This window comes from Fusarium flagelliforme, assembly GCF_020744385.1.
Source record: "Fusarium flagelliforme strain FIESC 12 MPI-CAGE-AA-0113 chromosome Unknown B0J16scaffold_3, whole genome shotgun sequence".
Lineage (NCBI taxonomy): Eukaryota > Fungi > Ascomycota > Sordariomycetes > Hypocreales > Nectriaceae > Fusarium > Fusarium flagelliforme.
The window spans coordinates 3,080,279-3,095,975 of NW_025763505.1; the positions used below are offsets into that span (position 1 = coordinate 3,080,279).

At 50.0% G+C, this 15,697-nt stretch overlaps 5 protein-coding genes across 5 annotated transcripts; 2 read left to right on the top strand and 3 right to left on the bottom strand.

Moving 5' to 3' along the window:
• Positions 1-1,282: 1,282 nt before the first annotated feature.
• On the bottom strand, positions 1,283-3,373 carry B0J16DRAFT_382835 (ATP-dependent RNA helicase DED1; the record flags this gene model as incomplete). Its single annotated transcript, XM_046131277.1, has 2 exons — positions 1,283-3,095; positions 3,162-3,373. 2 exons carry the CDS (start codon positions 3,371-3,373, stop codon positions 1,283-1,285), a joined length of 2,025 nt encoding a protein of 674 aa, XP_045984876.1.
• A 2,851-nt stretch (positions 3,374-6,224) lies between these two features.
• B0J16DRAFT_338486 (nucleophile aminohydrolase) lies at positions 6,225-7,565 on the bottom strand. Its single transcript, XM_046127451.1, has 4 exons — positions 7,449-7,565; positions 7,234-7,391; positions 6,898-7,147; positions 6,225-6,814 (listed from the first exon to the last, which is right to left on the bottom strand). Coding segments are annotated over exons 1-4 (612 nt in total). The 5' UTR covers positions 7,451-7,565; the 3' UTR covers positions 6,225-6,612.
• Positions 7,566-7,770: 205 nt separating this feature from the next.
• Positions 7,771-9,738, top strand: B0J16DRAFT_338487 (WD40-repeat-containing domain protein). Its single transcript, XM_046127452.1, has one exon. It carries the CDS (start codon positions 7,837-7,839, stop codon positions 9,580-9,582), a length of 1,746 nt encoding a protein of 581 aa, XP_045984878.1. The 5' UTR covers positions 7,771-7,836; the 3' UTR covers positions 9,583-9,738.
• B0J16DRAFT_338488 (uncharacterized protein) lies at positions 9,739-13,781 on the bottom strand. The gene is made up of 4 exons (XM_046127453.1): positions 13,379-13,781; positions 13,280-13,319; positions 12,055-13,220; positions 9,739-11,997 (listed from the first exon to the last, which is right to left on the bottom strand). The coding sequence occupies exons 2-4, from the start codon at positions 13,292-13,294 to the stop codon at positions 9,930-9,932; spliced, it is 3,249 nt and encodes a 1,082-aa protein (XP_045984879.1). The 5' UTR covers positions 13,295-13,319; positions 13,379-13,781; the 3' UTR covers positions 9,739-9,929.
• Positions 13,782-14,495: 714 nt separating this feature from the next.
• On the top strand, positions 14,496-15,599 carry B0J16DRAFT_413384 (signal peptidase subunit-domain-containing protein). The gene is made up of 3 exons (XM_046133372.1): positions 14,496-14,816; positions 14,879-15,160; positions 15,215-15,599. The coding sequence occupies exons 1-3, from the start codon at positions 14,671-14,673 to the stop codon at positions 15,459-15,461; spliced, it is 675 nt and encodes a 224-aa protein (XP_045984880.1). The 5' UTR covers positions 14,496-14,670; the 3' UTR covers positions 15,462-15,599.
• The last annotated feature ends 98 nt before the right edge of the window (positions 15,600-15,697 follow it).

The following is a 15,697-nucleotide window of genomic DNA, read 5'->3' on the forward strand; positions in this document are numbered from 1 at the left end:
GGAAAGCTCCAGATGGGCTGCGCTGAGCTTCACGTCACAGCAAAGCGGGCTGCCTCTTCCTACGGCATCATGACTGCCTACTGCCCTCAGCAGGAAATATCAACAGCCTAAGAGAAGGTGTATAGTATGTAAACGGCTATTCATTTTAAGAACCCAGAGTATGTCAGTGATCTCTTCCTTTTCTCTAATTTTTCGACTGAATTCTGTGTCTTTGTCTACTGGTTTCGTTTATGTTAGATATGGCCAAGAAGCCGGGCTCTGACCCAGTCTCCGGACGGTTCGACCCGACACTACTTCCCGCCCACGGTTGCCACGTTCATGTTCAAGAATGGAAGATCGTACATTCTTGCCAGTAATTGTCAAGCTCCAAGGGCATGTAACATCACAAATGCATCAAGAAAACAACATAAATCAAGGCGTTTTTTTATTTAGGACTCCTCAGTCCAGTCAGGTTATCTGTTCTACTACGGGAAGCATCATGGCCCCGTCTTCAGAAGCCTCATGACCCAGTCATTATTCCATGAGTCAAAGCCTTCATCGTGTCCATGTTCCTCCTAACTTGCAAAGAGCAAGAGCTTTTATGTTCCTTTCCATGCCGTGCCGCCCAAACCAAATTCCATAACCTATGGGCGTCGCGCGGCAACGCTCGTGCTCTCCGATCTGCTAATAAACAGACGTAACCGTCCTGTTGACCATTATCCTTTGTTCCCTCCGGGTGCGCTCATCGCTCTCCCTCCAGTCCCCGTTCCCAACAGGGACCAGCGAGCGATTCGTCACCAGAGAACCGAGAAATCCACTTTTGTCTATGTGAACGGCGATAACATGACCCTCTATCGTGAATGCGTGAAAAATGCCTTGGAGTGGAGAAAACTCCAGGTAGACGACGGAAACATAAACTTCGTAATGCTGTGTCAGATCTTTTGGCTCATATCGGAGCCTAGATCCATGCGCATCACAGCGTGCTGTCAACGTCTTCCAGCTCCCCACATCTCGGTCTAAGGGTATCAAACGAGGAGTATGCCGAAATCAAAGAAACGCAATCTATCAGATGCTTCGTTAAGCCCTGGGACCGAACATTGCCTGTTGCCAGTAGCAAAGAGGCATTCGTCCGTCTTCGCAGGTCATGGTGCCGCCGTGTCGTTCAAATGCAAAGCATGCAACCAGATAACAGTAAGAAAAAAACAAAACAGAAAAATCGCAAATGTGAAATGCTGCAGAGCCAAGTGTCTGCCAGCATCGTGTCGCACCTGAGGAGTGCGAAAATCTCAGCGGTTTGAGGTGTTTACCACCAAGACGATTGAGCGCCAGGGCCGCTGGGGTTACCATAGCCCCCACCGCCGTAGCCAGCTCCTCCGCCGTAACCACCGCCTCCGTAGCCGCCAGAGCCGCTGAAGCCACCGCCGCCGGCAGCAGCACCGTAGCCGGCACCTTGGGATCCAGCGTTGAAGCCGCCGCCGCCGCCGTTGTTACCGCCGAAACCACCACCGCCAAACTTTCGGAAATCGCGGTTGGCACTACCTCCTCGGCCACCACCGCCACGAGAGCGGCCACCTCGGCCACCACCACCGAAGGAAGACTCACGGGCGATGGTCTCGAGGAACGAAGGAACCTCCTGGTTAGCCTCCTTCAAGAGATCCATAAGCTCTCGAACGATTCCGCGGTTGCCACGGTTGAAGAAAGCAGTAGCGATACCAGTGTTTCCAGCACGACCGGTACGACCAATACGGTGGACGTAGTCGTCAACATCGGTAGGAAGATCGTAGTTGACAACGTGGGTGACGTGAGGGATATCGAGACCTCGGGCGGCAACAGCGGTAGCGACCAGAATGGGGCATCGTCCGTTACGGAAGAACTCGAGAGCACGCTCACGTTCGCGCTGAGTACGGTCACCGTGAATGGAAGTTGCGGGGAAGTTCTGGTTGATGAGGAAGTCGGAAAGCGAATCGGCCATACGCTTGGTCTCAACGAAGATCAGAGTGAGACCGTTGGCATGTGAGTGGAGAATGTCAAGAAGAACGGAGCGCTTGTCGACATCCTCAACGTACTCAACCTTCTGAGTAATGTTCTCAGAAGTAGAACCAACACGACCGACAGAGAGGAAGATGTAGTCCTTGAGGAAATCACGGGCAAGCATCTGAATGTCGCGGGGGAAAGTGGCTGAAAACATCAGAGTCTGACGGTCCTGAACCGAGGGCATGTCCTCGCCTTCGACAATGCGGCGAATCTGGGGCTCGAAACCCATGTCCAGCATGCGATCAGCCTCATCAAGGACAAGGTACTTGATGTTCTGGAGAGAGATGCGACCTCGCTCTATGAGATCGACCAATCGACCGGGAGTAGCAACAAGCAAATCGCAACCACGCTCAATTTGGCGGAGCTGAGAACCAATGTCGGCACCACCGTAAACGACACAAGGTCGAACCCAAGAACGGTAGGCAAACTTGCGGGACTCATCAAAGATCTGAGAGACAAGCTCACGAGTGGGAGCGAGAATCAAAGAGGTGGGGTAAGCCTTGCGCTGACGACCAAACTGACCGGCGGCATTAGCAGGCACGGGAGAAGGACCGTTGAGGAAAGCCTGAGAGAGAATAGGGAACAAGAAACCACCAGTCTTTCCGGAACCGGTCTGGGCACAAGCCATCAGATCACGACCGTTGCTAACGATGGGGATCGAGTATTTCTGGACAGGTGTGGGGACCTTGTAGTGAGCGAGCTCGATGTTGCGGCACAGATGCTCATCCAGGGGAGGAGTGGTGAACTGGTGAACGGGCTCAGGAACATCTTGACCAGAAGCCTCAACGGGAATGTCGTCGTACTTCTCGAAGTTGATACCGGTGTGCTGCTTGGAAGGATCGTCGGCAGTGGTGCCGAAAAGCTCGCGCTCGACACGGGGGTTAGCCGGGCCGGGAATGTGCTTTCCATCGCGCCACTGTCCATCGCCAGATCCGCGGGCAGCAGGAGCGCCACCACCAGAGTGGCCGTCGTTGCCGCCACCGCTGTAACCACCTCGACCACCCCAGCCGCCTCGGCGGTTGTTGTTCTGGTAGGTAGGGACATCGTTACTCCAGTTGGACTGGCGAGCACCGTAGTTCTGGCTATAGACAGAGGTTAGCAAATGTTTAATCCCGAGGGATGAAGACGCAGGTAGATAGAGCACTTACTTAGCCCAAGCACTGTTGCCGATGCCGTTGGGTCCGGGGGCGGCAGGAGGAGGACCGCCGTTCATAGCGGGAGGGCCACCTTGAGGACCGGCAGGAGGAGGACCACCACGGCCACGCATGTGAGGGGGGATGTAGGATCGGGCACCCTGAGGAGGGCCCTGCTGAGCGCCGTCGTTGATGGAGAGACCACCCATGTTGATCTGATCGGCCATGTTGACAGTCGTTTTCGGGTCAAGTGAGTTGTAAAAAGATAGTCGGGTCGTAAAGACGCGTGAAATCCGAAATAGGTAGATAAACCCTCTCAAATATCAACGAGAGTGGTTGTGTGTTTGGTGAAATTCCCGTCGAAGGAAAAAGACAGGAAAGACGAGAGAAAGAAACGGAAGACCAACGCTTCCAATAAATTTCCCAGATAGACGAAACTTTTAGGCACAGGCAATCGTTAGTGCTGTGCAAATATCCCTCGAAGAACACGCAGAATCTTCAAAGGAAGGACGAAGGAAAGACAAAGTCTTGAGAAAATAACACGGATGGAGGGGGGGATGAAGGAGGATTGTGAGATGAAGGGTTTGTTGTGGGAAGAAGAGGGAAGAAAAGGGACAGAGTTAAGAGGCGAAAGAAGAGTGGGAGGGAAAAAAAATTGGTTGGAGTTTCAGCCAATTGGGCTTAGCGCGGGCATTAACATCGGGTCAAGGATTTGGAGGGGGTTACTCTGCGGTGAAGGCGGGTGGGAGGATTTTAGAGTGAGAGTGGGTCAGGAAAGGCCGTGAGTGGGCGACATCAGCTTCCAAGTACTCCAAAAGTACTTTTTGGCCACCGCTCACCTCAGATGCAGCCAGTGAGATCCAAGGAATATGCAGGAATGCCTGTCAAAGACTTGCTGTGGCTGGGCAGAAAAGTTGAAAAAGGGACCGACCTGGTACTTATGACGATGAGGGCACTAGATGATTTTGATTATTTTTTAACTGGATGAAAGAATCGTCCTGAATCGTCCTGAATCGTTGCCGGTTGTAGATACGTCAGAGTCAGAATCTTTCTGCTTTGGACCCCATACTGTATCTTAACAATCTAGACAATGGACGCCTCGTGCAAAATCTAATCTAAGAGGCGAACGCTAGTCGACTGTAAGAGATCCAGTCCCTAGCAATCTGGAAGCTTGTGAAAGTTGAAGTCTGAGCGCTGACCAGGAGCAAGGGAGTGAAGAGAGCAAGGTACAGGTTACTACTTAGATACAGCGTTCATCGGTTAAAGATTTGATGTTCTGATAGTACCTATAGTACTGTCTTCGAGACTTCAGTCTCTACGGTCACATGAATGCATCTTACCCCTTACAGAGTTCAAATTTTTAATGATGGTGCTCTGCACGATGAAGCAATGTCTCAGTGTGGGGGTTAGGGAAGGGCGGAGAATCCTGGTGGAAGGTCGCGTTTTGAGTGAGGATTAGCAAGGGGGCGACTCTTAAAAAGCGACGAAGCTTAGGAGGTACTTTAGCGGTACCTCAACAGTCTGGCTCAGGTTCTGAACCAGCCCAGCCCAGATTCCGGGGCGGCTGACGGGGCCGGGGTGGTTCGGTGGGTAGGGACTCCTAGCAACCACCCGGACTATTGATTATGACGATTGTTGTCTGGCCATGGACTTGTTATCGAATGTTGAGATAACTCTTGAAGCATTATTGAAAGAAAACCAAGCCGACATATAAACAAGATTACATTATTACAACTCTGCATAGGTGAACAGCGAATCATAAGCAAACTCCATTGTGACTGCTTCCAGAATCGGTAGCTGGTAGAATAATGCAGCAAAAATATTTCAAGACATTTTTGATCCATGTTCTGCTGGACGGGAGGCGGAATATGACACAAAATGCTTGCACTCGGCAAACCTTAACAATATTGTATCGCATCAAAGCAATGATGCAAAACAATTGCGGACACAGCAAATGCGTCAGTTTGCTTTACTACTCCTATCGTAGCCCTGGGGCTGCAACGGCCGCAAGCATCATGTACAGGGATATAGGACCCTGAGCTTGCCCAGCCAGCCAGCCAAGTTGGGCGCGTTGTAGCAGCTAACAACCTGATGGATCCGTAACACGGGAAATCTCCGATAAGCGGGATACGGGCGATCTGAGAATTATCTAGGTGAGTATCCGTGCTAAGGAATGTATATAGGTCAGTAGGTAAAACAAGAAATGGGTTGACCATGTGTATGCCTAGACAATAATCAATGTCTGCAACTTGGTAAGAAGTGAATGATGATTTTCATCTATCCATGATAATTCACGTGCCTTGCTGCCTCGAGTACCGAGTTTGTACATATGATATTTTCCTGTGGACTAGCACCTTTCCGGATCCCAGACATGACTCTCTCGATCGAGCCCTGTTTCCCTCTCTGTACCTAGGTATACGACCATCACCCGCATGTATCGTGTAAATCTAGAACTGCTGATCAATTCTAGCACCCTTCACGAATATTCGAGTCATAAAAATCGAAACGTGACTGACGTATCTCTTTACTGTGCCTAACATATACTTCAGCCTCGTGGCCAACTATAACCGTATTTCCGATGACTGGCCTCCTGTGACGCAAATATGCTGTTTATGGGATTGTACAAGTCTTAATTTGGCGGTCTTTCTCTTGATGATTGCATATACGATGCCCTTTCATCTGGGCGATTGTTCGTTCGCCATCTTTGTTTTGACATGTGATGCCAGGCAAGTAGGCGTACCGAATGAAATCAAGCTTGTTGTAGGCTGTGGTCTAGGATCGAGATATCCTAGATTGAAAGTCATTACAAGGCTATAAACGATTCAGTTCAGTTGAGCGACTGTAGACTTGATAGTACGACCAAGTCGCTAAGTCTGGTCACATTTAAAAGTAGATACTGCTTCAGCTCCTGTATCGCGGTAGTTTGAGTAACTAATGGACCCGACAGCTCCTCGGTGCAGTCACATAGATGTGTATCTACGCACGACTACTTCCAAGATCATATACCCATCATCGGTTGCTGTCTTGATATCCAATATATTGTAGACATGGTCCGGTCTTCTGAGGTTTACATGGCGCCTGATGGGTCGAGGTGGGCATGATTTATAAAATGCTTCAGCAAGGAAAGTGATTCTTCTTGTCACTAAATTAATGTAAGGAAAAGCTCCCCAGACACCCCTGTTGAATGAGTACCATACCACTCAGAGGAATTCATAATGAGAATAACGCTGAAACTGCAAAGTTGTGCTCGCCGGACGTGCATGAGCTGCATATAGCGTGGGTTGCGGTTTATGGACATAACGTATCGTAGATTTAAATATGCCAGCTGGGGTCTCAGTATCACCTAGCCCCGTATCACCATCTTGTGGGTGACCAGTTGGAGGCAACCATCTTGATGTAAGCATTAGCCTCCAAGACCCATCTAGTAATACAAATTCATGTTTCCTTTCTATCTGCCGCTCGTTTCTTAAGCACACTTGACCACCTTGTCGTCGTCAAACTCTATGTCGACAATTCCGTCCGCCTTGACCGCCTTCACCACCATACCCTTGAAGTCAATCGGTAATCGGCGCTTCAGCTCGTCAGTGCACATTGTCAGAATCTTGATGCCCTGGTGGAGGGTAATATCGGGGTGGTGATGCTTGTCGAGGATAGAAAGGCAGTAGTATCTGTGGTAGTATATATCAGCACCTGCCCGGACCCATTGGTTCATGGTACGTGTCTCTTGAGTACACGTTTCGAGGAAACATACTGTGCGTATCCATGCGCCGCATAAGGGACATCTGCTAGCGACGCTAGGTAGTCAAGCCAGTAAAGAGATGGCTTGCCAGTGATGGGGTCAACGCCACCCATAAGGAGGTTGACATTGTAAGGCTTTCGAGATCGCAGGCTGGTGGCTAGCTCTCCTCGGACAAAGTGGGCGAGACCAGAGGGAGATAAATCGGACTCGTTTCGCATCGAGTAGAGCTGGGCATTTCGTTGAATGTATTCGGCGAATTGCACTGGGTAGCTATGGTTAGCTGTCGTCATCGCGGGGCTGGTCGACAGGCCATTGCCATTGCCGTCGGTAGGAAGCTGGATCAAGTACCTGTGTCACCGGCCTCTCCAGAGAATGCGAGCAGGGTGTGCTTGTTGAGAGCTCTGGTCTTGTCATCAGATGCCTTGAGGATAGTGGCGCCTCGCATCGCAGCCTTGGATGCTGCGATGATGGTGAAGTCCTTTCCAGTGATTCCCAAAAGTATCTCCCTGTCATGAAGTGTTAGTATATTCTGAAGCCTTAGCTGTAGCTTGGTTATAGCTTACATGTTGGCGATGGTGTGTTTTGTGGTTGGGGAAGTATCGTATGTGTTGTTGTGGAGGTTATTCAAGGTAGTTGTTCAGCCTTCTTCGAAGGTCCGGTCCAGCAGCAACCAAGCAAGCAAGCTCTCCCGTTAGGCTGTAGCGCTGCGCGTCAACGCTCACCCGGGAGCTTCCCACGCCTGGCTCGATTATGCCAAACTCCACCGCTCAGAGGCCGGAAAAACATGGCCCCATTCGCGGGCCTCTGATTCGCTAGCGCAACTTACAAGCACCTAATGGATTTTCCGTGGTCCACTGTCGCTCAACTTTTTTTTTCTGAGAGCCTAGAAATTTATCTTCAAGGTGGGTGTGAAAGTCGTGAACAGCCAGCCAAGTTCGCGACATCGCCAATATGTCGTCTTTTTTCACAGTACCGGGCGCTCAGAAGAAGCGCAAGCGCCCAGAGGCTTCAGAGCAACCAAAAAAGAGAGTTGCTGCTTCAAAATCTGCTGCAAAGGCACCATCGAAGAATGCCGGCCCCACCAAAAAGCGAGTCGAGCGAGACGACGAGTCGATCTCTGGTAGCGATTCTGACGATGACGAGAGCCTCGACAGCGCATCAGTCGCAAGTGACGTTGAAATGGGGGACAATGAGTCGGATGAGGAGGAGGGTGAGACAGCTGCTGAGAGGAGAATGCGACTGGCGGAGCGATATCTCGAGAACATCAAGGAGACTGTGGACGAAGCTGGTTTCGACGCCGCCGACATTGACCGCGATCTGATTGCTGAGCGACTTCAGGAGGATGTCGCAGAGGGAAAGGGCAGAGTTTACCGCCAATTGGCCTCAGAACTGGCCTTTGACAACGCCTCGCGCACATTCTTCCGAAGCAACACCAACGCTGTAACCGCCATCGCAGTATGCGACCCATACATCTACACCACGACCAAAGACCTATACCTACAAAAATGGAAGGCGCAAGACCTTCCTCAATACCAATACCCACAGACAACAAGACGAAAGCCCAAGAAGCCCCCAGCGCCTCCGAAGAAGCAGCCGTCCCTTGAAGCCTGGTTGAAGGGTGATACGAGAAAGTCAAAGGACAAGAATTACCAGCGTCACACTGATCGCATCCTGGCCGTCGCAGCCTCTCCTGACGGCAAATATGTAGCTACCGGTGGTGCAGACCATAGGCTCATCATTTACAGCGCCCATGACCTCAAGCCCATCAAGGTCTGGACACATCATCGAGACGCTGTCACTGGACTAGTCTTTCGTCGAGGAACAAATCAGCTCTATTCTTGCTCCAAAGATCGAACGGTTAAGGTTTGGAGTCTGGATGAGATGGCCTACGTTGAGTCATTGTTCGGTCATCAAGATGAAATTCTCGATGTCGATGCTCTTGCGCAAGAACGTTGTGTTAGTGTTGGCGCTCGAGACCGCACTGCGCGCTTGTGGAAAGTCGCTGAAGAGACACAACTTGTATTCCGCGGTGGTGCTGTAGACAAGAAGTCTCGTCCAAGTGGTGTCCACCCGCGATCCCTACTCCATGAAGGCAGCATGGACCGCGTCGCCATGATAGACGATGACCTGTTTGTCACGGGCAGTGACAATGGTGCACTCGCCTTGTGGAGTGTTCAAAAGAAGAAGCCTGTGTATATCGAGCCCATCGCGCATGGTATTGACCCAGCCCTCGATCCCCAGCAGGCATCGGCCGAGCAGAACCCCGACCCTCAAATTGTACCCCCTCCTACCCCCCGTTGGATCACCGCTATTCGAACCATCCCTTACTCCGATGTTATCCTCACTGGCAGTTGGGACGGTCACATCCGGGTTTGGCAACTTAGTGAGGACAAGCGCAAGATTGAGTTCCGTGGAGTTCTCTCCAAGCCTGAAGACCAAGGAAACGAGTCACCTGAGGAGAATACTCTGGGCCCCATCAACGGCATTGTCAACGATATTGACATCTTTGAGCGTGGAGACAGAGGCAAAGATGGTCTCTGTGTCGTCGTGGCTGTAGGAAAAGAACACCGGCTAGGCAGGTGGAATCCACCAGCAAAGGTCGGACGCAATGGAGGCTTCGTTTTTGAGATTCCGCGGATACAACGGCAAATGGTGAATGGCACGGACGAGAGCTCAGACGCCGAGCAAGATGAATGAAAAGCGTAATAGATTCTTGATACAACCACAATAGACGTGGCGGAGACTGCAACTCACACCATTTGTTATATATCATTAGCATGACAGGATTCGGTCTAGCATCCGTTGGTGATCCTTTAGGAGTCGGGTGTTGAATGGAAGATATTTGTGATGGGTATAGACTTTAATAATCTTTTTACTCGAGATGTCCTCTACTGTACACATTGCGACCATTCTTTCTGCAGTGTCTAACTACATAACTCATCTGCATTGCCATCTTTGCCATGTACACTCTGAAACCCTCTATCCGTGAACCCCTTTTCTTCCTAGTCCACCCAACATATTGTCATCTGATGAGACCGGCAAGATCATCCCGTCAAGTCAATCGTTCGCTCAACACCCTCATACTGAGGTCCTTTGGGAGAGGGTTTATCGTCCTCAATGCTCTTCATAACCCTTGATTGACCAAGACCACCCTGATTACGCTGAGCCGGCAGTGGCACCTTTTGCCTTGTGGCCAAACTCAGTGATGGTGAACTATTTTTCTTGACAGTGGAAGAGGTGGCTACTGGGCCTGCCTCGTCCGACGATTGCGATAATCTCTGGATAAAATTGGGCGTCGAGGGCTGCTTCGGTCCTCTTCTTTCGCTACGTGGGGTATGTCCTTCAGCGGCTAAATCAGGAAGGACTTGTTGCGCAGTATCGACTGGTGATGAACGTGCTGAATGAAATACTTCTCCTGAGCTAGAGGCCTTAGACTCGTTGCTCGAGTCCTCTCTTAAAGGCTGGACGAAGGGTGGATCTTCATTCCTAATGGGAGTTTGTGGTTGAACTGGTTTCTCCGGTGAAGCAAGCGCAAAGTACGATGAGGTAGTCCCTGTTTTATGACGTTCTTCACTTGGGGCACGACCAGTGCTATTTGCCAATTCGCTCTTGGGATCACCTTTAGGCTGTGGTGTCTCCGGATCTTTCTGGGGGACTTGAGGTGAGGATGGGGCTACCTGTGGCGATGATACAGGCCCCTTTGACGCCCTTCGTTGTCTCTTCAACTCCTTTTCTTTCACTAAGCGCAAATGTTGCTCTTTCTGAAATTCGAAGAGGAGGTCTCTCACTTTGGCGCGGATTTCTTGAGGTTTGACAACCCATCCACTAGGTTCTTTATGAAGGAGCCTCCGAACAGCTTCATCCGGATCTCTCAGAAAATTCTCCATGTAACCCAGGACGTATACACCGCAATCGCAATAATTGTCCTGTTCAGGTATGCCCCGCGCAGTCATGCCTCCAGGCGTTTCCGTGATGCTAAGACCTTTTTTGTCCTTTGCTTCCTCGATGAGATAGTCCCGTAAAACCTTGCAGGTTGGTGCGTGCGAGGCGCCCAAAGAGTCAAGAGTGATGATCCTGGGCTCGTCGGTACTGTACTTCTGATTCCCTCCTGTCGACTTTCGTTTGTTCTTTTTTGTGGGAGCTTCAGCATTGCTAACAGTCTCATCGTCCAATAGCACAACCCCGTCGCCATTCACTGCCTGGGTTCTTGTTGATCTAGGAGCTTCTAAGTTCAAGGCCGGGACAGGTGTTTGCTCGACGGAAGTATCTTCTGCAGTGCTCACTGCTGGGCCGTCATCCTCAACAACGATTGCCTCCTGGGTGTTCGGAGATACGTCCTTTTTGGGTGTCTCTGCTTTTGCCTCTCTAGGTAAGAGGCGAGGGGCATTATATATGATTGCTAAGTACCAATGTGCGTTCTCGTTGACTGGTACAACAATGTAGTCATAAGAAAGAAGATCAACCCTAGCAGTCCAGGCTTTGACGCCGGAGTAATTGACCTTGGTGCGATTCGACCTCAGCTTCTCGAAAAAGAAGGTGTTGAAGATATATACCCTTTTCAAGATTTCTGGCCTCTCTTTCTCGAGTTGGGCCTGCAAGTAGCAGAGATAGAAACTAATAAGGTTGTCGTTAAGGAACTCTCCCTCGTTCAGCCGCAGAATATCCTCTTTGTCGACACTTGCACGGTTCCTTCCAATTGGGGGGTATACCAAGGTCTTGTGCCAGTCCTTGTCCCAACCTGGGTTCTGAGCCGTCCATGTTACGGGACTCCTTTCACGGCGTGGTTCTAGGGAGGATTTTCTTGTTTGCCGGGTCTCAGGCCTGGGCCTCTGATTTAACTCCACGAATGGATCTTCGACATCCTCTGATTTCATCTGCGCATCCTCCTTTGGTAAAGGCAAACCCTGCATCCTGTCCTTAAGTTTTGGTCGCCGAGGTGATATGGGTTCTCCCTTGAAAGGGTCTCGTGGCGAAGATCGGGATAGTGATCTACTGGGTGTATGCGCTGTCAAAGAGATTTTTGGTGAGATCGGGCCTGGGGAATCCTTCGAATTGGCTGCAAATGTCTTGGCATCTTCCATCGCCTTCGAGAACATGGCTTCTAGCGAGTCCCTACAACTTGTTAGTTTTCTTTTTCCCAACACTGACACCATCGCCAGAAACACGTACTTTGTGATTTGTTCCAGACCTGGGCTCCCTTGTAGCCAATGGATAAAGTGAGAGGCGTCTTTAATGGTATTGAATTTCAACACAAGTCTGCCCCCAACTTGACCAGTGGCTGAGCGATGGACAACGACAATGGGGCTTTGGGAGTTGCTGTGTTTTATTCTGAAAATCGACTGTCTTGAAACTTCAAGCCATGAGAGATCTTGTTCTTGATGAGATAGAATGGATGGGCGAGCTACATCGGAATCAAGACGTAGGTTGACGCACGCATCAGCGCTCTTAGTGGAGTATACGCATTTTCCACAGGTAGCAGCTTTCACAGCAAGTTGTTCTTCCTTCGGGCCACGCAGCGTCGAACTTTGGAGCTCCGTGGTGGTTTCTGTCGCTGATTCAAAATTGGTCGGTTTGATATCCCCTCTTTGAGTTCGTAACGGAGGAGGCTGCAATGCTGATCTTCCACTGGTGGCGGACTTTTCAGCAGCCTCTCTACCGGAAACAGTGCCAGGCCTTGACAGCTCGTCCTCGGAACCAGTGTTATGCACTTTGTATCTCTTTGCTGCACTCTGAGCATACTCTGCCGCGAACCGCTTCGATTGAAGGGGAACATCCGATGTAATGTCAGTGGGCGGGGGATCATTGCCGTTGTCGATGCTCATAGATAAACAGTCCGGGCTCATGGGTGCATGCGATAATTGAGGAGGGAGGTTTCGGTGCGCAACGACACTCGCATCGTCGTCAATCTCGAGAGGCGATGAACGGGTATTGTGAGCCCCTTGCCGTCTGCGCCCAGACCGTCTCCCACCATGGCGCCTACCACTTTGCACGTTGCGGTATTCTTGTACGCTGGTGCTCGTTGCTGGAACCCTGCTGTTGCTGGTGACACTAGAGCCGTCAACAGTGTCTGCCTGAGATCCTTCTCGACTGAAGCGATGTTGCATCAGTGACAACTTGCGCTTAAAACTCGTCCCTTCCTCGTCTTCGATTCCTTCCAAGGATGATGGACGTGTATTTGTGACAAAGCGGGGTGCAATGGCGCATGACGATTCGAGACCTGATTTCTTTATACGTTTGCTCGATCGTTCGTCTCGAGATTTGTCGTCCTGACTCGCAGTCTGAGTAGATAGCCCAGAGCCCATGGAGCTTCGCGGTTTCCGGTCATTGATCGCTCTCTATATAGAAATAAGTATCAAGCCATAGAGCTGTAGAACCCAACAATGGATTAACTGACCAGCCGTGAGTTCATTATGTTCGCCTCGTCACCCGGAGCGCTCCAGGGTGTGTCAGCAGGAACGTCCTATCCTATTGCTCGAGTGGGCAGGAAGCATACCCATAGTCCGGGAAAGAATTGGCGTTGGAGTGATAGCGTGCGAGAGGACTAAATCGCAGGTATCGATTAGAGCAAAGCTCGGCGAAACAAAGTGCAGAGAGAAGTTAGGAAGTTAGGAAGAAGGAAAGAGCAGTGCGCACTCCCATCGAGCCCGTTTCCTCCTCTGGTCCTCTGTGGAGGAAGACTGCGCGTGGGCCTCCAGTTTTTCACCTTTGACAGTTCACGATGCGTTAGGCTAGAAGGCGGTGATCTTCTCTGCCCTCCACTGTCAGTTTGTTGTAGCTGAGCCGAGAGTCAATAATGCTTTAAGCTACCGGCGGGGCACTGAAATTCTGAGTAAAGGGAATGACAACAGGCGAGAATATCAAAGTCCCAACAAAGAAATCGACAAACAATAATTTTCGCCAGACAGAAATTTGTTAGGTGGAAGCCCGCCCCGAACATCCTTGGCGAGACCGTTACGTTCAGAGGCTCGGCTCTAGTGGGGATGCGCGACGAAATTTAGGTAGTACGACTTCGGCAGATTTGGGTGTTAGTGCCCGGAGATGGAGGTCATTAAGTGACTGCTTCTCTATATTGACTATTGGTAACAAATAAATTGTTCTTCAACTTATGACGCTATAATGAAGTAACTACTAAACTTATATAAAGGAACCAAAGCATTTCATCTTTTGTGCTCTTGCTGGCTAACTTTTCTGATGCTCCGATGATTGGATGCGGAGGTCAGCCTTGCACGGTTATGCGTGCTTCTATTCAAGCACCAAGAAATGGAACCTAAACAGAAAATTGAAACCCAGCAGACATCACTACAATTGCTCGGGTTATAGTTGGCATCGCAAGGCAACATCTTCTGAGATGCCTCTGTAGTACCTAGCCCAGGTAGTTGAGCTCCCTTGATCTGGCATATTTAGCAATTTAGATACCGTCTTCTTACTTACAAATAGAGAGTATTTAAAGAATTAACTTTGACAGAAGAATTATCACCCAAAGCAAGAGGCGAGATAAAGTAGCCTAATTGCTTGTGGAAGGTGATATAAAGCGACCAAATTATTCTCATGCTCTCGCTTCTTCTGATACTGACGCCCCACAGTCCAATCACAAGGCTGAAACGACACCTACAGCTCCAGCGCTGACCAGCCTAGCTCTTCAGCTCCTAGTCTAGGTAGTCTAAAACGTGGCCAGTATTAATTATAGGTTGTCTTCAACACCACGACGCGACATCACCAACGTCCGTCTTTCACAACACTTCCCAAGGGCAATAGCTGCACAGGCAGCTAAGATATTCGCCCGTCATGTACAACTCCCTCACTCGTATCCAGAATACTTTCGGCTTCTTCACCACCGTCGCTTTCGTCGTTGCAGCCTTCATCGCCGCCTCGGATTTTATAGCCCCTCGCACCCCCGACGCAGGTATCTTCAAGGTTTCAAACTCCCAAGTGTACGGTTCAAATCAATTCTTCCAAATCTATGCTCCATTGGCTAATTCTCTTCGTTTCTTAGCGTCAAGGGCCGACCGCACTACTACAGTACCAAGAAGGAGGAATATGCCATTATTCGATTCAATCTGGATGCCGATCTGAAGACTCTCTTTACATGGAACACCAAGCAAGTCTTTGTCTATGTCACTGCCGAGTGGCCCGGCCCCAACAACTCGACAAACGAGGCTGTCATCTGGGACAAGATCATTACAAGCCCCAGTGCCGATCATCTCCAGAACATTGGACCTGTTGCTATGAAGAAGCTCAAGCGCAGCGCTGAAGGAAAGACCATTGACCCCGATCGGTAAGTCGATATATACATTCGAACCGCAGTTGCATAATCTCACACCTTTCTCAGTGGCTCCATTGCTCTCAAGAACCAGAAACCAAAGTATCAAATTACCCATCCCAGTGGCAGGGTAGCGGAGACGGAGGATGTGAAGCTGAAGCTGCACTACAATGTCCAGCCCTGGGTTGGATTTCTTACTTGGGACCAGACACGAGATCTGGGCCACTGGAAGGCTCTAGGTAGTGGCGAGTCACCCAAGTTCAATCTCCCTGCTCTCAAGAGTAAGAAGAAGGATGCGCCAAAGAAGAGCTATTAGATAGGTCAGCTGTCAGTTTTTAGCATGTGTTCTAAGTGAAAACCGGCGTTCATTGTGCTGTGTAGTTTGATCACGCAACAAAGGGTTCTGATATTTCATGCAGCAGAGACGTTCATCCTCGTGACTTCGTGATAAAGGTATCTAGGTAGCTTTTATCTATAATACATTCTTCACATCTACAACTTTCATCTTAACGCTGCCCAATATCTCAACGCTGGTTGATGAATACAATGCAA